Source organism: Mycteria americana, unplaced genomic scaffold (assembly GCF_035582795.1).
Source record: "Mycteria americana isolate JAX WOST 10 ecotype Jacksonville Zoo and Gardens unplaced genomic scaffold, USCA_MyAme_1.0 Scaffold_44, whole genome shotgun sequence".
NCBI classification, from domain to species: domain Eukaryota; kingdom Metazoa; phylum Chordata; class Aves; order Ciconiiformes; family Ciconiidae; genus Mycteria; species Mycteria americana.
This window is the reverse complement of record NW_027445631.1, coordinates 39,512-65,440: the sequence shown is the minus strand read 5'-3', so window position 1 is coordinate 65,440 and position 25,929 is coordinate 39,512. Positions and strand designations below refer to the sequence as shown.

The 25,929-nt window shown below is 44.6% G+C and overlaps 1 protein-coding gene across 1 annotated transcript in view; it reads right to left on the bottom strand.

Annotated features, from left to right (window-relative positions):
* LOC142403835 (solute carrier family 12 member 2) overlaps positions 1 to 25,929 on the bottom strand; it is a 77,294-nt gene that overhangs the window by 27,475 nt on the left and 23,890 nt on the right. The window contains exons 7-12 of the mRNA XM_075490138.1: positions 25,446 to 25,554; positions 24,827 to 24,954; positions 24,655 to 24,739; positions 17,178 to 17,326; positions 1,568 to 1,675; positions 254 to 377 (exon numbers count right to left, since the gene is read on the bottom strand). Coding sequence (XP_075346253.1) covers positions 254 to 377; positions 1,568 to 1,675; positions 17,178 to 17,326; positions 24,655 to 24,739; positions 24,827 to 24,954; positions 25,446 to 25,554 — 703 coding nt within the window. The remainder of the gene's footprint in view (positions 1 to 253; positions 378 to 1,567; positions 1,676 to 17,177; positions 17,327 to 24,654; positions 24,740 to 24,826; positions 24,955 to 25,445; positions 25,555 to 25,929) is intronic.

Genomic DNA, 25,929 nt, shown 5'->3' with positions numbered 1-25,929 from the left:
GTATCTAAGACCAGATATCTGAGATGATTAAGTAAAATGCAGTATTGCTACAGTTCAGATTTATTCTAATTCTAGATAGAGTTCTATCTAGAAGACAGGACAAAAGAGTCCTCAAACTAAACAGAATTAGAATGCAGGCTTAAAATCAAACTGAGCATTAAAACTCAAGGACATTGTTATCAAATCATGAGATGGAATAGTATGCTTCATAAGGACAAAAGGATATTGAGATTTATTATAATTTAAAACTAACCAATTAATATGAATCCAAGCGCAATTAAGAATGTTAGAAGATATCCTCTCAGGGGTTCGTTGTTCTTTCCATAGCCTTTAGCAAACATCAGAAATGCTGGATAAATGTTGTCCTTGCACAAAGCCTAAGAAAAAAAAAATATTCAAAAGTTAATATGCATTTTGTTCAAAAATGTATCCTTATTAATGCTTACTAATGTGGCCTTTCACTACATACATTATCTTCCAAAAAGAAGGTTTATAGCCAACATGTTCTATTTGCAATTGTCTTTGCATTTTGCATTTCTTACGTTCTGTCCTTCAGTAATTTCTACCTATAAGGACAAGCTTCACTTTTTTGCAAGTGGTTGACTATTGTAATTTACTGGCATCTTACAATAACAAAGAATCTTTCTTTAGAGACAAACAGTGTTTCCTGAGAAATTGGAAAGTTTGCCCAATGTAAAATTAATTCTCTGCTTCAACACTTGCATTTATATTCTGCAACAAAACCCCTTCCATGTTTGACTCCTTACTGAACTTTTGGGGAAGAAGATTGTTAGAGGATGCTAAAGTTTTACTGAATGAAAGAGAACTCATAAACCAAAATGAAATTAAAGGGTTAAAAAGAAGGTAAAACAAAATACTTTCAGGAACACCAGCAAAATCGATGTAAAGTGACTTATACAAGAACTGGTACGCAGTTATATTGAGTTATTTTCATAACATATTATCTGAGGGTTAAGATTCAACAGCTACAAGTTTTACTTAATGCTGTTTCCTTCTATGATTACTTCTAGAAAGGAACTAATCTGATATGTAATCTTTGTATGTGTTCCATTGACACTAAATTTAAACATTTCTTAGTGCTGAGAGAAAACAATTATCTGAATAGCTAGAGACTATGTTTTCCTTGCTCTTCAGAGTAGAAACAAGGACAGCAGCAGAGATGGACTACTATGTATAAATGTCCCAGGACATATGGCCAATAGGACAAAAGTAACCACCATTTCAGCTAATTCGATCCTTGGTCTCTGTTCTAAAAAAAGCCATCTAAAGGAGTTTGTAGACTCCTGTAACATTAGTTATGCCACAACGTACCTCTAGCAAACTAACCAAAACAACAAGATTTGGGATGAACTATATTCTAGCTATATTTAAGAACAGTAATGCACTACTTTCCAATTCCAAGCAACAGGTAAATATTAGATCAATCTACTGGTCTAGACTGGTACAAATCAAGATAGCAGTATGCCAGAGTTCTCTTCCAAAATTCTGATTCAAAACTTAATTAGAATTAGTCTTTAAAAGATTATGATTTTGCTTCCATACTTACTTGGAAAATCTTAGGTGCACTCACAAGAGATGCTAATGCAGAAGAAAGGGTGGCTGAAAAAATACCTGCAGAAATCAATGGTGCAAATCCTGATACCATGCTCATCACCTGAAAGCAAGACATAATTTTTTTTAAAAGCACATGACAAAGTATACTATACAGATGAATGTCAACATTAACTACACAAACAGAAAAATAAAATACTGTGTACCCTCCAGTTAAAAGCTGTTTGAATATCATGCATTCATATCAATGCCTCTTCCAATACAAGCATGAAGGGGCAAATCAGGTGAGATATGCAGATCCTAGTTTCAGAACAAGAGAAGGTTGCTTTTCAGACAATACATAGCCCAACCATGTAATTCTCCAGTCACGTGAATCTATGGCATTAGTCTCCATAGGCTCATAAAGGGATTGGAAAAGAAGTTATGGAAGAAAAATGCATTGGAAGCTGTTACATATTTTGACTAACCTACCACTGAATAACAATGGTCTCAGGAAACTCAAATGACAAAAACACTGAAGTCAGGGAACATCTTGGAAAAGTTTGTCTTGTCTATGGATCTGCTTCTCAACATCTCTATCACTGGAAATTAAATTTGTTTCCTGTTCAAAATCACAAGGACAGGATAAGTTTGCTTCCTGTGCTGCCAAGGTCATGTCCTAGGATGTCTTTGTAACTCCAGTGAGTGAAATATAATATGCAACTTTTGGTAGACTAGATGACTAACAAAGTGACAAATGCTCAGTAGGCTTAGTGTAAAGGAACAATGTTGATAAGAAAAAAACCCCAAAATAAAAAAAACAAAGCAGCTTCTGTCTGAAGACCTTATTCTACCATTATACTGCTCTGCTCCCTTACCATAGCTGCCATCCAGCTTTGCATGTGTCAAATGAATTAAGATACAGAACTGTGTATTTAAGAACAGTCACGGTTCAATACTTAGATTAATTTTCTTTATGAAAAAAAGCCTAGGCTGTTTGAAGACAGCCAGTGTTAAATAATTTGCTAACAACTTGAAAAGCTGATGTTTTTAGTCAATGGACCAAACCCAGCATGATGCCTGCTTTTCAAGCAGAATATAAATGTCAAGAATGAGGTTCTGCATCATTTGCGCTGAATATATGCCTCTTTCATCCTAGCAACTTCATCTAGAATAGCAGAATGGGGACTGAAGGAAAGGGAGAAGAAGAATGCAGAAGTGTCTAGTTTTTAAGTTACTGCCACTTGAAATTGTAAAATCCAGCTGTTCCAAGCAATCTTATTAAGTAGGGCATGCTCCCAGAAACAATATACAGATGGCTAAGGAAATTCTATTCATATTCCTAGGGCTAAAGTAATGACAAAATTTGGCATTTTTCTCCAGGTCAGACAGTCAAAGACTGCTGGGCCTCTCAGGAAACTGAATCTCTAGGTTACATTTTGTTTCACTGGTCAGTTCAAAGCATTCCTTGGCTAAAAAGAAATGAAAGATCTGTGGATGCATAAGATGAGAGTGATGAAGTAGCTGTTATAGTTAGTAGCTTAAGAAATGAAGTACAGGATTTCCTGGAGTATATTTGAATTTCACCAAAAAAGGTTATGGTAGAACAGGCATTTATTCATACAACTCAGACATACTCATTAGTTAAAGATACCATGAATGTTTTCATACTACTAACACTTCATTAACCTTTCCCCTCGTATTATTTCAGTGCTTTGAATACTTTCATACTTGGTTACACAAGATTAAGCTATTCCTTCTATGTCCAGGATTAAGGTAGATTTACACTCTACAGAAAGTGTTACAGCTGTAAATGCCAGACTCAATTTTATATATTTCTGGAAGAGAAATTAAGGGTATAAATGCTCTACCTACAAATGTTTCAGAAAAGAGCTATGTTTTAAGAACATAATAAACAAACATAGAACAACCTTAGTAGAAGCAGTATGAAAATTTTGTTTCCTGTGAAAATGACTTGATCAAGAAGGACTTCTTATGGACAGAATCCATTTAGAAATCTATTCACTTGCTTTTCTTTCCATCCAATTTAAAACACTGATATTTCAAGGCCCATACTATACTAAATTTGCATTGAATCCTTGCAATTTAGTTCTTATAATCTCCTCAGATGTTACATTCTCTTTCCGGGTTCTGTTCATTGCTCCATTTATTTATACTATCAAATTTTTAATACTAAATCTGTTTTTATAAATTTGAGAAAAATCTAAGATGTATGCAGACAGCATTTGTTCATTATAAAAGCGAGTAAGTTACAACTCAAGTTACCACTGTGAAAGACATTAGGAAGCTTCTTCCAAAGGCGGGTGGGGGGGAAGGAACACAGCAAGCCAGACAGATAGACAGCGAGCCAGAGACAGAGAAATGCACAGACACACAGGCAGAGGCAGAGAGGGGGGCTGAGGCAGAGACAGGCAGAGGCAGGCAGAGATGGAGGCTGACAGAGGCAGGGAGACAGACAGACACACGGACACACACCCCCTCAATGACACCTGACACCCAGACACCCAGAAAGAGAGAGACACCCAGAGAGTAACCCAGACAGAGACACACACACACAGAGCCATAAACACACCCAGACACCGCCAGAGAGACACCCACACAGAGAAACCAACAGCAACAGCCAGCCAGAGGCACCGACAGCCACACTGACACACGCACATACAGAAACATTGAGAGACACCCACAGACACACACAGAGCCAGATAGACACCTGCAGAGAAAGACAGTGACACACACAGAGACACAAAAACACCCAGCCAGAGACAAACCGACAGAGACACAGAGCCAGACAGAGACACAGAGCCAGAGAGAAACACCACCAGAGATAGACACACAACCAGAAAGGCACTACCAGAGAGACACACAGCACCAGACCATGACCACCAGAGCGCGACACCTGGAGACACACACATATCTGGAGACACACACACACCTGGAGATACACACACAGGCAGAAAGAGACACCCAGACACACACACACACAGCATGACACCCATAGAGAGAGGAATCCACAAAGACACCCATAAACACACCAAGAGAGAGGAAGGTGCCTCCACAGAGACACCCAGAGAGAGGGACAGTCACCCACAGAGAGAATCATAGAACAGCCCAGGTGGGAAGGGACCTCGAAAGATCATCTGGTCCAAACTTTCGTGGAAAAGGGAGCCTAGATGAGATTGTCTAGCACCCTGTCCAATCCCATCTTGAAAACCTCCAGTGATGGGGACTTTACCACATCCCTGGGGAGGCTGTTCCAGTGGATGATTGTTCGGAAAAAGTGTCGAATGCTTTGCTGAAGTCCAGGTTGTGACTGACCAATAAATCCCTACAATGGAAGAAGACTCAAAGGAGATGGGCAAGGGCAACATGCCTGTGAAGCTCAGGGAATAAAGTAGGGTGTGACAGACCACAGCTGATGCAAAGAAAGCTGGCTTTATCTCAACACAAAGGGGACTTTGAGGGTGGCCTTTGTTTTAGATAAACAGCTATCCACAGTTGAGTGGATCAACTGACTATATCAAAGTTGGGTGGATCAACTTTGTGTAAATGTTTCTCCCTGAGTTCATTAAAAGAGTGTGACTGTCTCCCTGAGTTAGCCAGACCGGCATGGGGGGAGTGAATACATGGCTCAGCCCAACATAGAGCATAAAAACTAAACAACTAACAAAAGAATTTCTAAGAGAGCAACAGGCTTGAGCTGGCTTCAACTCATGCATTCCTTCCTGGCAAATGGGGACACCCAACACTGTGACAGTGAGCATATTATAGAGATCGGTAGTGGGGATCACATTGGTATTGTGATTGAACTGCATATTGCAATTGCTATATATTTTGCTAAGTGTAACTTACATTTGTATTGTGTTATGCAATATATTATGTATCACTCTGCTAAATCAGAAATCCCATGTAATATCAAGTATCATCAAATAAGTAAATGTGATATGAAACATTACACCCTCCACGCATGGAATATCTAAAAGAACCTGGCCAGAGAGTATTGGACTGACACTCTCACTGAAACAAAATTCGTGGAGACTACCCTTTAAAATCCGAATCTCCCAGCAGGCGAATCGGAGTTTCAGAGTGTTCCCGAAATAAAACTCAATAGCAACGGAGTTACTATTAAGCAGGCATCCTTTATTACAGCGCTGGGCAGCACTGGGGATCGCTCCACCATAAGTGCTCCGACAAACAAGCAAGATCGCAGAGGTTATATGTTGCAAAATCATACGTATTCATAAGATTAATTTATATAAACATGAGATTTCTTGGAACTCATTAATATATGTAAGTGTCTCTGACGCATGCGTACTTAAGTCCTTAGGTGGTCGTTAGGGATCCTCTGGTGGTCGTTGGAGGAAGTCGGTAGTCTTCATCACTCTGACCGCTGACTGAACTTTGTCTTGACGCATGCTCAGTCCATTTTGTCTTGCTCATACCCTCCTTGCATATCCAAAACTAGGTGCTTCTTGTGCAGTTTCTCCTTATCAGCCCTTTCCAGGGACACAGGGCCTGAAGAATTCCTTTTTATCTATCTACATTGCAACTATCTCAGCTAACCAAGGATTTAACACAGGCAAAGCATTCTTACTCTAATGATTAGGTCAAATAAAGAATGCTCGTTAGCAATTCTACTATCTAAGCTTCCTTACTTAAGGCCAACAATACTGGCAAGCTTGGCTAAATTATCTGCGAAAGGGAAACTAAAAGGAAACATTGAGCAACCAAGATATTTACAACATTTCTTTTTGTCTTTGGGGATTTTAGCTCTTTTCATCACAACATCCACAGCTCTCCCCATGTCGACAGAAAATGTTATTTTGTTGTAGAAGGTGATCAGGTTAGTCAGGCATGGTTTGCCTTTGGTAAGTCTGTGCTGGCTTTTCCCAATCACCTGCTTCATTTGTTTTGTGATAATTTCTAGGAGGACTTGTTCCATTACTTTCCCAGGGACTGAAGTAAGACTAATGGGCCTGTAGTTTCCTGGGTCCTCTTTTTGGGCCCTTCTTGTAGATGAGTGTGACATTTGCCCTCTTCCAGTCATCAGGGATATCCCCTGACCTCCAGGACTTTTCAAAGATTATAGAAAGTGGCCTTGCAACAATGATGTCAGCCACTTCTCCTAACACCCTGGGGTGGATTCCATCCAGGCCCATAGATTTATGTGGGTTGAGCCCTTGCAAGAGGCTGCAGACCAGCCCTTCCTCCCCTGATGGTGGGTCAACACATGTGTTGTTGTAGCTACTTGATCCTGTGATCTGGGGTTGTCGTGGTTTAACCCCAGCCAGCAACTAAGCTCCACACAGCTGCTCGCTCACTCCCCCACCTCAGTGGGATGGGGGAGAATCAGAAGAGTAAAAGTTAGAAAACTCATGAGTTGAGATAAAAACAGTATAATAATAATAATAATAATAATAATGATGTAAGGAAAAGAGGAAAAAAAAAAACAAAGAGAAAAATAAAACCCAAGAAAGACAAGTGATGCAAATGAAAACAATTGCTCACCACCAACCGACTGATGCCCAGCCAGTTCCCAAGCGGCAGCCCCCCCGCCAGCCTTCCCCCTAGTTTTATCGCTGAGCATGACACCATATGGTATGGAATATCCCTTTGGTCAGCTGGGGTCAGCTGTGTCCCCTCCCAACTTCTTGTGCACCCCCAGCCTACTCGCTGGTGGGGTGGGGTGAGAAGCAGAAAAGGCCTTGACTCTGTGTAAGCACTGCTCAGCAATAACTAAAACATCCCTGTATTATCAACACTGTTTTCAGCACAAATCCAAAACATAGCCCCATACAAGCTACTATGAAGAAAATTAACTCTATCCCAGCCAAAACCAGTACAGAGGTCCAGCTACGCTGGTAAAGACAGAGGCAAAGAAGGTATTGAGAACCTCTGCCTTGTCAGCATTATTAGAACCTAGTTTCCCTGCCCTGTTTAGCAATGGACCTATGTCTTCCCTGTGCTTCTGCTTACTGCTCATGTACCTGAAGAACCCTTTCTTGTTGTTCTTGACATCTCTGGCCATTTTCAGTTCTAGCTGAGCCTTAGCCTTCCTGACTGCATCTCTGCATGCCCTAGCAAGGTTCTTGTAGTCCTCAATGGGTATTTGGCTGCCTTTCCATAGCCGGTATGCTTCTTTTTTTGCTTTTAAGCACACACAAAAGCTCATTGTTAAGCCAGGGTGGTCTCTTGTTCTGTCTTCTTCCTTTCCCTTTGTAGGGGATGGACTGTTCCTGTGCTTCCAGAAGGCTGTTCTTGAATAACTCCCAGCACTCACAAGCTCCTTTGCCCTCCATGGATGCTTCCCATGGCATCCCTCGCAGCTGGGCTCTGAGCATCTTGAAGTTGGCTCTTCTCAAGTCCAGGGTCCTTGTCCTACTACTGGTCTTCTTCAGTGTACTCAGCAGGATCTTAAAATCCACAATGCTGTGGTTGCTGTATCCAAGGCTACCATTGTTAGTTGTGAAAGGCAAGATGCTAACTGCAGTACGACTTGCTTAGAAGAATGAACACTACCTGAGACTATAAGCTTTTACCTCAGGTTTGATGTGACCTGAAGACCCAATCTAAGCCAGCTCTTACCAGCTGAGAACACCCCATACTGATGATAAAACAACAGAAGGTTTACCTTTCAAAAAAACCAGGCATATAACCATGGCCAGAACTGCAATCAACCAGAATCCAGCACCACCTGCACGGTGGTAATTCTTGCTAAGCATCCGTGTTTCCCTCCATGGCTGGCGAAGAACTGACTTTTACATAGTTATCTAGTTACATAGTTATCATAGTTTTACATAGTTATCAAGTAAGTCTTCTCAGTTTGTGAACAGTAAATCTAGGAATGCGCTGTTCCTAGTCAACATGTCCAGCATCTGTAGCAGGAAGCAGTCCTCAATGCATTCCAGGAATCTGATGGATGACTTGTGCACTGCTGTGTTGTTTTCCCAACAAATGTCTGGGTAATTGAAGTCACCCATGAGGACCAGGTTCTGTTGGCCCAAGACTTCCTTGAGCAGCCTGAGTAAGGTTTCGTCGTCCTCATCATCCTGATTGGGAGGTCGGTAACAGATATCTAACATAAGATCCTCCTTGGTGATGATCCCTCTAATCTTGATCCAAAGGCATTCAATAGAACTTTTGTGGTCTCCATAGCTCACCTCCATACACTCAGATTTCTCTTTTACATAAAGTGCAACTCCACCTTTTCCCCTTCCTATCTTTCTGAAAGAGTTTGTAGCCATCCATTGTGGTCTTCCAGCTGTGTGAGTTTTCCCACCAGGTTTCTGTGATTTCTATGACATCATAACTCTCAGACTGGGCATGGAGCTCCAGTTCCTCCTGTTTGTTGCCCAGACTATGTGCGTTGGTATACATGCACTTGAGGTGGCTGGACTTAGGGTTCTTGATTTGGAGAGGGTTGGGGAGCATTCCTCACTACTCTGGTAGGTGCACTCATCCACCTTGTGTCACAGCTTTGGATACTACCCCCCAACCTCATTAGTTTAAAGCGCAATTCACTAAGTCAGCCAATCTGCCAGCAAAGATTCTCCTGCCTCTTCTAGATAGGTGGATCCCATCTCTCCCAAATAGGCTGTATTTGTTGAAGTGTGTCCATCACAGGACACGAAGTCAAATAGAAGTCCATAGAAGTCAAAGCCCTGGTGACGACACCAGCCACAAAGCCTGTTGATCTGCAGGATGCGTTGACTTCTGCCCGCACTCCTATCTCTGACTGGCAAGACAGAGAAGATCACTTGGGCCCCTGTCCCTTTCTCTTGTGCCCCCATGCCTCTGAAGTCCTGCTTGATCTTGCCCAGGTATACTTTACTGTGTCATTGGTGCCCACATGGAAAAGAAGTAGGGGATAGTAGTCTGTTCTTTTTACCAGTTGTGGCAGTTTCTCTGTGACATCCCACATCTTGGCTCCTGGCAAGCAGCAAACTTCCCTTGACTGTAGATCAGGCTGGCAGATGGGTGCCTTGGTGCCTCTCAGCAGAGAGTCACCCACTACTAGCACTCACCGCTTCCTTTTCCGGATTTTAGTATGTCCTGCTGGTGCGGTTTCTCCCTGTGAATCTTGCTCATTGGTTTTGTCTGCTGCCAAGGCTTCATATCTGTTGCTGGTTGGTACATATGAGGAAGGGGAGTGAAGTGATATTCTGTTTCCACAGGTCACCAAAGACCATGGTGCCTCCTTCTCCAAGGTGCTGTTGAAGCTCTCTGTCTGGTAGTCCTTGGAGGTCAGTGTCAGGGGGCCCTAGTATTTCTTCTTGCAAAGTCTCAAATATTACTACATATATTTCTTGTTCACACTCTTTAATACAGTGTAGCCTACTAACTTACACCTGCAGCTCCTCCACCCACTGCCTGAGTGATTCCACCAGAGCATACCTTGCGCAGGTGGAGCTTCCACCCTCCTCCACTCAGGAGTGTGGGGTGCAGTCTTTGCAGCCCTCCACCTGGACAGCAGCTTCCCTGATAGGAAGCTCTGTCTGGGTGGCTGCCTTTACTCATCTGTCCTGGTTTAACTCCAGCCAGCAACTAAGCACCACGCAGCCGCTCACTCACTCCCCCCACAGTGGGATGGGGGAGAGAATCAGAAGAGTAAAAGTGAGAAAACTCATGGGTTGAGATAAAGACAGTTTAATAGGGAAAGCAAAAGCCGCGCACGCAAGCAAAGCGAAGCAAGGAATTCATTCACTGCTTCCCATGGGCAGGCAGGTGTTCAGCCATCTCCAGGAAAGCAGGGCTCCATCATGCGTAACGGTTACTTGGGAAGACAAAACGCCATCACTCCGAACGTCCCCCCTTCCTTCTTCTTCCCCAGCTTTATATACTGAGCATGACATCATATGGTATGGGATATCCCTTTGGTCAGTTGGGGTCAGCTGTCCCAGCTGTGCCCCCTCCCAACTTCTTCTGCACCTGGCAGAGCAGGGGAAGCTGAAAAGTCCTTGACCAGTGTAAGCATTACTTAGCAACAACTAAAACATCAGTGTGTTATCACATTATTCTCATACTAAAATCCAAAACACAGCACTATACCAGCTACTAGGAAGAAAATTAACTCTATCCCAGACGAAACCAGGATATCATCCCAGGCTAGCCTGGCTAGGTGGATGCTGTAGCCTGCTCCAGCAGAGGGTCTCCATGGAGTCACAGCCTCCTTTGGGCACATCCACCTGCTCCGGCGTGGGGTCCTCCATGGGCTGCAGGTGGATATCTGCTCCACTGTGGGCCTCCATGGGCTTCAGGGGGACAACCTGCCTCACCATGGTCTTCACCACGGGCTGCAGGGGGAATCTCTGCTCTGGCACCCGGAGCACCTCCTCCCCCTCCACCTTCACTGACCTTGGTGTCTGCAGAGTTGTTTCTCTCACGTATTCTCACTCCTGTCTCCCAACTGCTGTTGCACAGCAGTTTTTCCCCCTTCTTAAATATGTTATCACAGAGGTGCTACCACCATCGCTGTTTGGCTCAGCTTTGGCCAGCGGCGGGTCCGTCTTGGAGCCAGCTGGCATTGGCTCTATCAGACATAGGGGAAGCTTCTGGCATCTTTTCACAGAAGCTATTCCTGTAGCCTCCCTTCTACCAAAACCTTGCCACGCAAACCCAGTACAGTGCACATGTATTCTTTGCAGGCAACATCGGCTATGCATGTAAAAGTGAGTAAATAAGAGTAGTTTATGTCTCTTGGGAGCTATAGCTGTATGGTCCATATCTTTATAATCCAAGGGAACACAAATTTTCCTGTATTTCAGTACAAGTCTCAGGCAAGCAAAAAATGAAGGTTCACTTTCCAATAGATAATGTTCAGGATGGTGAGAATTGATGTGTAGTCTTTTCCCATTTTCTGATGAATGACTGGTTGGATGAGTTGGAGAGAGAGCAGGCTCATTAACATGGGGCACTGGGTGCAGAGCCCTATCATCTCTCTCAGTGTTCAATGAAGTTTCCAGGAGCTCTGTTTGATTTGATGTAGCATGATTCATGTAGTGAATAGTTACCTATCTTCTGGTGATGTGTGAAATAGATTTTCCCCCAGTTTCCCCCAGGCCAGGTGGCCACATCACAAAAAGCCTGTCATCTCCACAGGCACCCCCATTGGAAGCTCCAGTGCTGAAATCTGAACGGGCACAAAGTCTGAATTACAGTTCTGCCTCTGCAGAGGAATTGCAGCTCTAATCTTGATCCAAAGGCATTCAATAGAACTTTTGTGGTCTCCATAGCTCACCTCCATACACTCCAATTTCTTTTACATAAAATGTAACTTCCTCTTCTTCCCTTTCTATCTTTCTGAAAGAGAGAAGCACCCCCGCTACACAGAACCCCACAGAGAAGCACCCACACACACAGAAACTCAGAGACACACACCCAGAGGGAGAGGCACCCCCCAAAGACAGAGACCCAGAGGGAGGGAAAGCACACACACACAGAAACCCACAGAAAGAGGCACACCCCACCCCCCCAGACACCCAGGGCAGAGGCACCTACCCACACAGACACCCGGGGTAGAGAGGCACCCACACACACTGTGGTGGGTTGACCTTGGCTGGATGACAGGTACCCACCAAGCTGCTCTGTCACTCCCCCTCCTCAACTGGACAGGGGGAGAGAAAAAATATGACGAAAGGCTCATGGGTCAAGATAAGGACAGGGAGATCACTCAGCAATTACCGTCACGGGCAAAACAGGCTTGACTTGGGGAAAATTAATTTAATTTATTGCCAATCAAATCAGAGTAGGATAATGAGAAATAAAACCAAATCTTAAAACATCTTCCCCCCCCACCCCTCCCTTCTACCCAGGCTCAACTTCACTCCCAGGTTCTCTACCTCCTTCCCCCGAGCAGTGCAGGGGGATGGGGAATAGGGGGTGCAGTCAGTTCATCACATGTTGTCTCTGCCGCTCCTTCCTCCTCACACTCTTTCCCTGCTCCAGCATGGGGTCCCTCCCACGGGAGACAGTCCTCCACGAACTTCTCCAACGTAGGTCCTTCCCACGGGCTGCAGTTCTTCACAAACTGCTTCAGTGTGGGTCCTTTCCATGAGGTGCAGTCCTTCAGGAACAGACTGCTCCAGCGTGGGTCCCCCACAGGGTCACAAAACACAGTGAGGAGAGAACGAGGTGAGGAGAGGGCAGGGAGGTGAGGGCGAGGCGAGGGTGAGCCTCGGCCCGAGGGCAGCGAGGCAAAGGTGAGGTGAGGGCAAGCCTCACCCCAAGGGCAGTGAGGCGAGGGCAAGGCAAGGGTGAGCCTTGGTCTGAGGGCAGCAGCGCAAGGGCGAGCCTCAGCCCAAGGGCGGTGAGGGCAAGGCACAGGTGAGCCTTGGCCTGAGAGGGCGTGGCAAGGAGAGGGCGGCAAGAGGAAGGCGAGACGAGGGCGAGGCTTGGCCTGAGAGCAATGAGGCGAGGGCAAGGCGAGGGCGAGCCTTGGCCTGAAGGTGGTGAGGTGAGGGAAGGCGAGGGCGAGGTGAGGGCAAGGCAAGGGTGAGCCTCATCCTGAGGGCGGCGAGGCGAGGGCGACGCGAGGCCCAAGGGCGTCAGCCCGAGGGCAGCAAGGCAAGGGCGAGGCAAGGGCAAGGCGTGGGCGAGCCTTGGCCCAACACCAGCAAGGCAAGGCAACACAAGCCTCGGCCCGAGGGCATCAAGGTGAGGGTGAGGCGAGGCGAAGGCAACAGCAAGGCGAGGTGAGAGCAATGGTGAGCCTTGGCCCGAGGGCAAGCCTCCAGGCAAGGTGAGGGCAGCGGTGAGAGGGCAAGCCTCAGTCCGAGGGCGGCTTGGGGGATATGACAGCGAGCCTCGGCCTGAGGGCAGAGAGGGCGAGGCGAGGGCTAGCCTTGGCCTGAGGGTGGCGAGAGGAGGGCGAGGTGACGCAAGAGTGAGCGTTGGCCTCAGGGCAGTGAGGCGAGGGCAAGGGCAAGGCAAGGGCAAGGTGTGGGCGAGCCTCGGCCTGAGGGCATTGAGGGCGAGCACCAGCCCCAGGGTGGCGAGGCGAGTGTGAGTCAAGGGCAAGGCGTGGGTGAGCCTCGGCCCGAGGGCGTCGAGGATGAGGCGAGGGCAAGCCTCAGACTGAGGGCGGCAAGTTGAGGGCGAGGCGAGGGCGAGGCGAGGGCAAAGCGAGGAGAGGGCAAGGCAAGCCTCGGGCAAGGCGAGGGCAGCAGCAAAGTTGAGGACGAGCTTCGGCCCAAGGGTGTCGAGGGTGAGGCAAGGGCTAACCTCGGCCTGAGGGCTGCGAGGCGAGGGCGAGCGTCGGCCCCAGCGTGGTGAGGCAAGGGCAAGGTGAGGACAAGCCTCGGCCCAAGGGCGTCAAGGGCGAGGCGAGGGCTAGCTTTGGCCTGAGGACTGCGAGGCGAGGGCAAGCATCGGCCCCAGGGTGGTGAGGCAAGGGCGAGGCAAGGGCAAGGCATCAGCAAGCCTCGGACTGATGGCAGCAAGGCAAGGCGATGGAGAGCCTTGGCCCCAGGCATTGAGGGCGAGGCGAGGGTGAGCCTTGGCCCAAGGGTGGCAAGGTGAGGGTGAGGAAAGGCAAGGGTCACGACAAGGAGAGGGCGAAGGTGAGATGAGGAGAGGGTGACAGAGAGACTCGGCTTGAGGGTGGCGAGGGCGAGCCTTGGGCAAGGCGAGGGCAGCGGTGAGGCGAGGGTGAGCCTCGGCCCAAGGGCGGCGAGGCAAGGGTGAGTGTCTGCCAGAAGGTGGTGAGGGGAAGGCGAGGCAACGGCGAGGCACGGGCAATCCTTGGCACAAGAGCACTGAGGCGAGGTCGAGGCGAGGTCGAGGCGAGGGTGAGCCTCGGCCCGAAGGGTGGCGAGGCGAGGGCAAAGCGAGGGCAAACCTCAGCCTGAGGGCAGCAAGGCGAGCGCAAGGCGAGTGCAAGCCTCTGCCTGAGGACATTGAGGGCGATGCGATGACGAGCCTTGGACCGAGGTTGGTGAGGCGAGGGTGAGGCGAGGCGAGGGTGAGGCGAGGCGAGGGTGAGGCGAGGCGAGGGTGAGCTTCGGACTGACAGTGGCGACGTGAGGGTGAGCCTCGCACCGAGGGCGGCGAGGCGTGAGTGAGGCGAGGGCGGCAAGGCGAGGGCGAGGAGAGGGAGAGACCAGGCTCGAGGTGAGGCAAAGGCCCAAGAAGAGAAGGGCAAGGCGAGGCCCAGGCAGAGGAGGACGAGGCCAGGCATGAGGAGAGGGACGAGGCGTGCACAGGGAGGCCCAAGTCGAGGCCCAGACACCAAAGCTAGACAGCAAGGCCCAAGGCCCAAGGAGATGCGAGACAGGCGAGGCAAGGCCTGAGGCCAAAGCAAGATGGGCAAGGCCCAAGGAGAGGCGAGACAGGCGAGGCAAGGCCCAAGGGGAGACGGACAAGGCCAAAGCGAGATGGGCAAGGCAAATCCCATGGCCAAAGCAAAGCCCAAGGGGATACAGGTGAGATGGCAGGCAAGGCAAGGCCTGAGGCAGGACAGGCAAGGCAAGGCCTGAGGTGAGGCCCAGGGGAGGCCCAAGGCCAAAGTGAGACAGGCGAGGCCAAAGTGAGGCAAGACAGGCAAGCCAGCGGGCAAGGCAAGACAGGCATGGCCCAAGGACAGGCAAGGTCTAAGTCGAGGAGGGTGTGGAGAGGCCTGAGGAGCTGGGGCAAGAGGAAAGCAAGGGCAAGGCCAAAGGAGAGGAGAACAAGCTGAGGGCAGGGCCTGAGGCACCAGGAACAAAGTGAGGGCAAGGGCAAGAGGAGGACAAGGCCCAAGGAGGGGGGGGGGGGTTGTGAGGCAAGAGTCCAGGAGCCAAAAGGGCAAGAAGAGGGCAGGGCCCTGGGGGGAGAGGGGGAGTGAGGGTGAAGATCTAGTTGGGGGGGTGGGGGTGAGGCCCAGAGGGAGGCAGATCCAGTCAAGACCCAGGATTGGAGGGCAAGGCCCAGGCCCTAGGAAACGAGAGTATGGGCCAATGAGGGGTATACCCAGGAAAAGAGAGGGAGGCTGAGGAGAGGCATGCCCAGTGAAACAGAGGGGCCAAGGAAAGGGTGGGAGGCATGCCCAGGAGGGAGTGCATGCACACACACACACACAGCCCCACACCCCTTTGCAGAGACACCCACCCACACAACCCATTCCAGTAGAACCAGTATTCCATGGTGTTAAAAAAAGCCACTCAACTTATACACCATAATTCAGAAGTCATAACCACAAAACCTAGAAGCCCACTTATGCAGATAGCTCTAGCAGAGAAATTTTACACCCTTGCAAGTGCACACAGAATATGAAGGGCTGATATCCAGCAAGAGTTTCAGTTATTTGGTCTAGCCAATGCAGAGAAAAAGTAAAGCTGCATGAAAACAAACAGTAGCTTCTCTATTATCTTAGGGGTTTTTTTCTTTGTGGTTTTGTTTGTTGGTTTGGGTTTTTTTTTTTTTAATATAATGAATATGGATAATACTGTATTCAACCCCCCCCTCCCCCCTCAACTGTTTTCCAATGTTTTATAGCCTATATCCTTTGCAAGAGGAGTGTTTTAGTAGAACTTTTACACTGTTTCTGGAATTTAGTTTCATGCTACTTCTGACTGTCATCCAAAATTGGACAGTTTCATAAAAAAAAAACATTTTATATACTTCAAAATAGTTATGTGACCAAATTCTGCATTTATTTTATCCAATGTTGGAACTTAACTAGAATTAGATACAAGCTCAGGCTACAGAGCCCAAACAATTTCCTGAAGTTACTCTTTTACCAGCTCACAGCCATTGTGACACTGAACAGAGGAATGTCTGAAGCCTGCAAGGACCTACACTTCATTTGCAATAACTGCAACAGGAACTAAAGATGGTCTTCCTATGCAAGCCTGCTACCATCCTACTGAGTGCAATTCTAAGCCTCTCACCCACAGTCATCTAAGCTTTCCATAGGTAAATTGTCCTATGGATCATCCATTTTCTGTCCAGCAAGTGCGTTCAAAACCACATCTGCCTAAGCACTAAATACAAATCAATTCTTTGCTGTAAGAACTGAATGCAGCACAAAGTGTACAGGAGTGATAAAATACTACTCACTACCCTTCAATCTTTTTAAAGTATAACATCAGTTCTTATAAAAATGTCACAAAATCCTTACCATTAAAGATGATACTGTGACCAATATGTAACAACATTTTTAAAAAGTCAATACATTTCCTAAGAAATTTCAAGTTTAAAAAAAACCAAAAAACAAAAAAAAAAACAAAAAAACAAAAACCAAGAAAGAAGTTACTGACAGAGACCTCCTACAATTACTACACCTCACTATTTAACGAGTACATCTATCCATGTCAGTGAATGATGACATTCAATTATCCAAACAGAGCAAGCTGCAATACCACCACTAACCTAAGCAGCTTACTCAGGAGAAGAGTAAATACTTATACCATCTGCATATAAATACCAAAGGTGTGTTTTGTTTTGTTTTTTTTAAACATAGTCACCTTGCTGTTCTACATACTAGCTCGAGTGTACCACTGAACTATTCCAGATTAACCTTGTATTAATGGAGATGATAGATATTTTTAACCAGTTTTTTGGTTGGCGGTGTTAATATGCATTTCAAAAAAAGCACAAACCCCATTAAACTAATTTAAGAGAACATTTCATACCTGGAAATTGTTCATCAGCCCATACCGACACCCTGTCTGACAGGATTGGAAATCATAGTTTAATTTGCAAGCTGCAGTAGTACAATTTGTCAGCTCGGTGATAATGGTGTTACTAATGTTCCCTGTAGCATCTCGAACAACACAGGAACCTAGAGCAGACCCAATCACAAGAATAAGCATTAACAGACTGAACCTGCACTTAAGAAGGACATGTGTCTAGCTTAATTCCCTTTTTAGGTAAGCATATTCTCACAGAGCAATATTAAGATAAGGCATTTACATTTTTAATAAGTTTCAGTCTTAAGCACTTCACCATGAAGAACAAATACAAACAAGCAAACTATCTGCTTTCTTGTTTGAGAAGAGCCCAAGTTTTAGAGAAACCAGAGTCCAATAAATAAGAAAAAGAAAATCCTAGCACAGACGGAAGCTATAAATCACTTGAACTGCAAAAGTTTAATACCTCATTTTTAGTTCAATCTTTTATTTATTTGAATCATGACTTTCACATAGCACTTTATTTGAAGTTAGCATTAAGCACCATCACTTGACTGTTAGTGTGCGTGTGGGTGTTCGTTTTGGGTTGGTTTTTTTTTTTTTTTTGGTGCAGTTTTCCTAGTGGAGTGCAGTTTTGTAGTGATATGTACATACATATATAGATAGTGGTACACAATTTTGCAAATATTTATTTTCCTAGAAGATTGTGATGATTACACAGTAAAAAAATTTCCACCTATAGTGACCAAAAAGGTTTGCCTGAAATGTAAATAAAGGAAGGAAGTTAACATTCTTAGATTATTTCATGAATATTTTTCCTGGAATTTCCTCCTTTCCCTCTAATAAGATATATATATGATAGAATAGAATAGTTCAGTTGGAAGGGACCTACAACGATCATCTAGTCCAACTGCCTGACCAATTCAGGGCTGACCAAAAGCTAAAGCATGTTCTTAAGGGCATTGTCCAAAGGCCTCTTAAACACTGACAGGCTGGGGGCATGGACCACCTCTCTAGGAAGCCTGTTCCAGGGTTTGACCACCCTCTCTCTAAAGAAATGCTTCCTAATGTCCAGTCTGAACCTCCCCTGGTGCAGCTTTGAACCATTCCCACACGTCCTGTCACTGGATACCAGGGAAAAGAGATCAGCACCTCCCTCTCCACTTCCCCTCCCCAGGAAGCTGTAGAGAGCAATGAGGTCGCCCCTCAGCCTCCTTTTCTCCAAACTAGAGAAACCCAGAGTCCTCAGCCGCTCCTCATAGGACATGCCTTCCAGCCCTTCCACTGGCTTTGTTGCCCTCCCCTGGATGCATTCAAGGACCTTCACATCCTTCTTAACTTGTGGGGCCCAGAACTGCACACAGTATTCAAGATGAGGCCACACCAATGCTGAACACAGTGGGATCATCACCTCTTTTGGCTGGCTGGTTCTGCTGTGTTTGATGCACCCCAGGATGCAGTTTGCCCTCTTGGCTGCCAGGGCACACTGCTGACTCCTCTTGAGCCTGCTGTCAACCAGCACCCCCAGATCCCTTTCTGCAGGGCTGCTCTCCAGCCACTCCTCTCCCAGTCTATGCTTGTGCCCGGCGTTACTCCATCCCTGGTGCAGAATCTGGCACTTGGACTTGTTTAATTTCATGTCATTAATCATTGCCCAATGCTCCAATCTATCAAGATCCCTCTGCAAGGCATCCTGTCCCTCAAGAGAGTCAACAGCACCTCCCAGATTAGTATCATCAGCAAACTTGCTAATGGTGCATTCAACTCCTGCATCCAGATCATTGATAAATATATTGACCAGGACTGGCCCTAAGATTGAGCCCTGAGGAACACCGCTGGTGACCGGTTGCCAGCCAGATGTAGCCCCATTCACTACAACCCTTTGAGCTCTGCCCTCCAGCCAGTTCTTCACCCAGCACACTGTGAACCTGCTCATCCCACAGTTGGACAACTTGTCCAGAAGGATGCTCTGAGGGACAGTATCAAAAGCCTTACTAAAATCCAGAAAGACTACATCCACCGCCTTCCCTTCATCCACTAGGCAGGTGACCTTATCATTTTAGTTAAATAGGACTTTCCCTTTGGGAACCCATGTTCACTGTGCCCAAGGATTGCATTATTCTTTAAATGCCTTTCAATAGCACCCAGTATGATCTTCTCCATAATTTTTCCAGGAACTGAAGTTAGACTCACAGGTCTGTAGTTCCCTGGGTCTTCCCTCACACCCTTCTTGTAGATTGGAATAACATTGGCTACCTTCCAGTCAGCAGGGACCTCCCCAGACTCCCAAGATCTTTGGTAGATGATCGAGAGGAGCCCTGCCATAACATCCGCTAGCTCCTTCAGTACTCTGGGGCGAATCCCATCAGGCCCCATGGACTTGTGAACATTCAGCTGATACAGCTGGTCCCTTACAATTTCAGTGTCCACAAATGGAAAGTCACTGTTCCCACACTCGTGGTCCTCCGACTCAGGGGACCAGGCAGCCCAAGGTCTATCAAGATTAGTAAAGACTGAGGCAAAAAAAGCATTGAATGCCTCCGCTTTGTCTTCATTCCTATTAGTCAGGTGACCATCTTCAACAAGTATCAGTCCAATGTTTTCTTTAGGCCTCCTCTTGCTATTAACATTTTAAAAAAAGCCTTTCTTTTTGTCTGATGAACACTAGCCAGTTTCAACTCTAGTTGAGCTTTGGCCTTTCATGTCTTCTCCCTGCATATACGAACCACGGCTCTGTAATCTTCCTGCAAAGCCTGACCTCGCTTCCAGAGATCATACAATTTCTTTTTCCTCTTGAGCTCCACGAGGAGTTCCCTCTTCAGCCAAGCTGGTCTTCTGCCCCACTTGTTTGACTTTCGACACAGTGGAATTGCCTGCTCCTGTGCTTCTAAAAGGTGGTTCTTAAAGGCTGACCAGCACTCGTGGACTCCTAAGCCCTCAAAAGCAGATTCCCAGGGGACTCTGCTAATTAGCTCCCCGAGTAGCTTAAAGTTTGCTCTCCTGAAGTCCAGGGTAGCAACTCTGCTGTCCTTTTTTCTCATTACACTGAAAATTTTCAACTCAACCATTTCATGATCACTTGTGGCCAAGACAGCCACCTACCATCACATCCCCCACAAGTCCTTCTCCATTCACAAATAGCAAGTCCAGGAGGGCATCTTTCCTAGTTGGCTCACCGAGTACTTGTGACAAGAAGTTATCTCCTACAAACTTCAAGAATTTCCAAGACCTGCTCGTCACAGCAGTATGATATTCCCGGTTGATGTCTGGGAAGTTGAAAACTCCCATAAGGACAAGGGCTACCGATCCAGAGATTTCTCCTAATTGCCTATGGAATAACTCACTGGTGCTTACATCCTGGCTGGGCGATCGGTTGTAGGCACCCACTACAACATCTCCTTTGTTTTCCATCCCCCTAATCCCCACCCAGAGGCTCTCAACCACATCATCATGAACTGTAAGGGCTGTACAATCAAACCTCTCCCTTATATATAGTGCGACACCTTCACCTCGCCTGCCCTGCGAATCCCTCCTGAACAGCCTGTAGCCCTCCATCCCAGCACTCCAGTTATGGGACTCATTCCACCGGGTCTCACTAATACCAATGATATCGTAGCTCTGGGAACTGACCAACGCTTCCAGTTCATCCTGTTTGTTTCTCATACTGCATGCATTGGTGTACAAGCATTTTGGATATGCTCCCGAGCCCTCCATGCTCCCAGGAGCAGCGTAAATGCTCCCACTAGCATTGCCACCCTCAGGTGATGCCATGCCAAGCCTTGACTTACCTACTGCAATCATGTTGGTATCCCCTTCCCCCATCGATTCTAGTTTAAAGCCCTCTCAATCAGTCCCGCCAGCTTACGCCCAAAGATGCGTTTTCCCCATTGGGACAGATGGATCCCGTCAGGCCCCAGCATACCTTGTGCCTCGAAGACTCTTCCATGGTTTGAAAACCCAAAGTTTTGGTGGAGGCACCAGTCCCAGAGCCAGATATTGATATCTTGCGCTCACCTGTTTCTTCCAGTGTCTCCCCCCATTCCTGGGAGGATTGAGGAAAACACTAGCTGTGCTCCCGAATGTTTTAGCATTCTTCCCAGGGCTCTGAAATCTCTTTTGATTGACCTCAGACTTTTCGTTGTGACATCATTTGTACCCATGTGGAAGAGCAGGAATGGACAGTACCCTGAAGGTTGAACTAGGCTCTTCAGTCTTGTGGTGACATCCCTAATTCGGGCCCCAGAGAGGCAGCAAACTTCCCTGAAAAGAGGGTCCAGTCTGCAAATGGGTGCTTCCATTCCATGCAGGAGGGAATCACCAATGACCATAACTCGCCATAACATAAGATGACTTATAAAGCTTTATACACATAGTTCAGTTTAGAATCTGCTATTACATATTTCCTATGTTCACAGAAAACACTTTCACAACTTTTAATGTCAAACTGTATATAAACAGCTTGTACATCTCAGTCAATATGGCTCAGTCATTAGGAAAAAAACAAACAAAGAAAAAAAAAATCACAAGCAGTTTGTCATGAAAGCCCTGTTGCAAGTCAGTTTCTGGGGGCAGGGTGTTAAGTTCTATCACTTGAAAACTGCTGTCTTCAACTAATTTATGATTACAATTCCACTGTTCAGGAAAACTATGAAGACAACAGTTCAGCCTCTAAGTACTAAGAATAGTGTCATCTGATTAAAAACACTGCAAAAGGTTTGTGTGGGTTGGTTTGGGGGTTTTTTGTTTTGGGGGGTTTTTGGTTGTTTTTTTTTGTTTTGTTTTGGTTTTTTTTTTACAAACTAGAGGAGTCTGAGTATTATTCAACATTCTAGGTTTAACAATTGAGGTAGTTAAATTGTGTTTGGACACCAGCCAGTGTATCAAGGAAAGGCAATTAAATGAGTAGTAGTAACCAGTAAAGGCCAAGAGAATTCCCTTACTCTGGTCTTTTAGGAACTTAAATGATGAGGAGGTCCTGGGAATGGAAGTATGCGACTACTGATGACTTAAAATGTCTTGCTTGCAAAATAAGATAAAAGGCACAGATATACTACAAGCATACAAGAATAGGTTTAATTTTCTCAAATGACAATGCTTGTTATCTATGTAAAATAATTTGTTATTTTTTCTGTTGATAAAGGGAATCCCTAAATACATATACCATATTTAGATTGCTTCCTAGCCTTTAGAACTTAAGCAATACCTGGCCCTGATAGGTGGACATTACTTAATACTTCCAATTTTCAGATTTATTTTTCAGTTGCTTATTAGGCCCAATTGGTTAAACTTCATTAAGAGTTTCCTATACTGATCATCTCTCTTAAGGTTTTCTTCTGGGTGGGGGGTGTGGGTTTTTTTGTTTGTTTCATTTTAATTGGGATTAAAAGTTCTATATGAGAAAAAAAAAAGTTTCTTCTCTTCCACCATGCAAGTATTTGCCCTGGCCATTGAAGTAGTATATAATGAATGTCACAATATATTTACTAATTGAACTATTTCTAGATAACATTTTGTTGGTAATATGTTGCAGTGGTAGACTCATGTAAGCTGAGAATCCCATTAAATAGCTACAGTGTGGTATCACAACCCTCTCATTCCTTGTTCCCCTCCGTGTGTGTAAGAGCTGCCAGCCAGCTGAATTTGGAGTCAACAGAAAGTACAACAGAAAGGGACAATGACACTATGAACAAATCTACTGAGCTTTACTACGAGAGAATACAAAACAGAAGCCAGTTGGTCAAGCTGCATTCTCAATAGAAGATACTTATATCTAAGTAACAGTTCAGTCATTTTATTTAACCTTATTTCAGAAAGGTTTTATTTATAATAGATTCTGGCAACATTTTTCTTAATAATCTCTAGGTCCTCTTTTCTGTAAAACTAGGGTTTCACCTTTTTACAGGCATTCAAAAGCATATGCCTGCCAAAGTCAAATGAAGTTTTTCCTACACTATAAGCCTCTGATAAGGTTAACAGACCATCTGTATCAAGTTCTTTACTAAGTACATGCAAGCAGCAATATTTCCAGAGATACTACCCTGAGTGCTCCAGATTGCAATTGAGAGGGCTTTGTAACTTCTTTGGTGCTACAAATGGCTACAGTTAGCCTCTCATTAGTCTTACTTCTTTGTGTGGAGAAAGCATGTCTTAACCCTGTTCAGAAGTTTGTTTTTATTGGGGCTTTTCTTGTTTTTAAAGCAACTACATTGCAGTCTAAATGTTGTTCTTTTAAATAAGTCTTTCAAGAATTTTGATACAAAAGTTTCTTATACAATCTTAATCCTGCCACCCTGCACATCTGCATTAGTCCCTTGCTAAAATATGAACTGCACACTTTCCCCCCACAACTGCTATCTACACAGTGGGGAATAGTTGGTGGGGGAAGGGAAAGAGTATTTGCATCTGTCCAATTCCTGGTCCAATGCCAAAAAAAAAAAAGCAGCTAAATTTCACTGTCTTTCATTCAATAACCTATAACTTCTGATAATAGGAATTTTTAATTAATAGATTTCTAATTATAAATTATAAAAATGTTTAAAAGATTACTAAAGTATTCTATTAACAGATTAATATAGATGAATATTAATGAGCATGGGGGTTCAAGTTCTAAAAATATTCATATTTGGTAGCAGAGATCTATGTGGTCAATCTAATTAGAAGACAAGTTTACTGTCAGTCATTATCCTGCATAGAGCACAATCACTCTAGAGCAATTATTTGGCAGAGCTACAATATAGTGTTAGCCAACAGTGGCAGACTAGCAAGATTGGTATCTTTAGAAAGGAAGTATCATTAGTGATAAGATCAGTGGTACTGTTATAAACGTGAATTTCATTCAAAAGGCAGCACAACTAAGATAAAACAAGGACTTTCATATAAGAAAACTGACTACTGCCAGAAACTAATTTATGTGACACACAAAAACATTTCAGATCATCTCCTCCTCCACCACAAAAATAAAAGCTATAGACATTCCTGAACATGACAACACTTCTGAAAGTGGGGTTAGACAGATAAAAGATATCACTCACTCTCCTCGGAATTACTGTTCATGCCACCTTGCCAAAGAGTTGTGTGACCATCCCAAAATTTGCTTCAGGTAGAATAGCTGACTTGCATCATTTTCAATCGGCACAGGGGTTAAGTGAATATTTCCTGAAAATGCACTTTTCTAATACAGAATCCTACTGCTAAATTCTAAACATCTTAACAGAAATGCTACCACAGATTAGGAGATACCAATATGAAATCTTGTGTCATTTAATGGTCATCTTTAGTCTGAAGCAGCAATCTTAGAAAAATATCACTCATTTTAAAAAATTATAAAACACAGCTGAAAACTTGGATCTCCAACAATAAAAATTAGAAAGCTCTGGGAGCTTTCCTATGCATGGGAGTCAAACTGAATTACATAAACTATATTAAAACATACCCTCACAATGAATGTGAAATGATAAAGTAAAAAACATCCACTATTTACCTACAGATACTGCAATTCCTATGTAAACCAAAGTAGTAATTAAGATGGCCAACAGCGTTCCCTTAGGTATGGCTGACTGAGGATCCTGAAAGAAAAATTTCAGTGGGCAGTCATGATATAGATAAACATTAACTTATCATTTGTGGTCAGAATTTGCTAATTCACTACTCACCGCAAGATCACCTGAGATATTTGTGCCAGCAAGTATGCCGGTTGCAGCAGGGAAGAAAATAGCAAATACAGAAAAGAAAGTTTCCTCATTTCGGAAATCTGGTCCAAAGTTCTCCATAAATATTTCAGCTGTAGAGAAAGATTTGTTCATTTAAGTCTGCCATTATTCATATATAACCTACAGTATTAGCCAGTTCCAGTCAATATTAGCCCCATGAAAAAGCTAAAGAAAAAAAATCCCACGCCCACACACAGCAGCATGCCCTACTCAAGTGTAGAACATTTTAAACATAGGTAAGTCCTAATCCGTCACTTCAGCTCAAAATAAAAAGTCAACACAGTAAACTTAAATAGTCTTTAAAAACAGAACAAGTATGTACAATATGATCCAGCCTTTTTAAAGTTAGTATAATTGATATTAAGCAAGCAGGACCAGTTTTCAGCCTCAAAAATTTTAAGATTAAGGAATAAAACAACAGAAGCTTGAAAGAACTGGGAAGAACAATATCTGTAGTTAAATAGGAAGTGACTATAAGCTATTTTAGATGTTTTAATCAATTATGACAGCATGTCTTTTCTCTGCAAAGATGTTATTTAAGATACTAACTGTTCCAACATACCTTTATAACCAAAGAAACCTTTAGGCTTCTTATTGTCCAAAGGAATAAATGTCCCTATGACAAAGTCTCCAATAGCAAGTATGAGGATCACCAATAAAACTATCTGTGCCTGAAATATAATGATTACAGTCAGACAGAAGAATTTGCCATTTTGCACAGCTCTAAGTCTCAAAGCTAAGAATGTATTCTAAAATGTAAATGTATTCTAAAATTACTTCATTCGAAATTCAGCTAAGTCTTATAATATTTGTTTTCTACAGATAAGGCATGCTGGATAGAACACATACCAGGATTTAATAGAAAAATATGAATAATTTGAAAGTTGAACATTTATTCAAAATGGAATTTGTTATTACTATACCCCAAAAAACCTGATTCCTCTAAAGACAAAGTACCTAAAAATTATTTTGTCCATAAGCCTTCCAGAAGGAAAGGATTAGAGTGCATTAAAGAAACTTACGGGGGGCGGGGGGGGGAGCTGAAT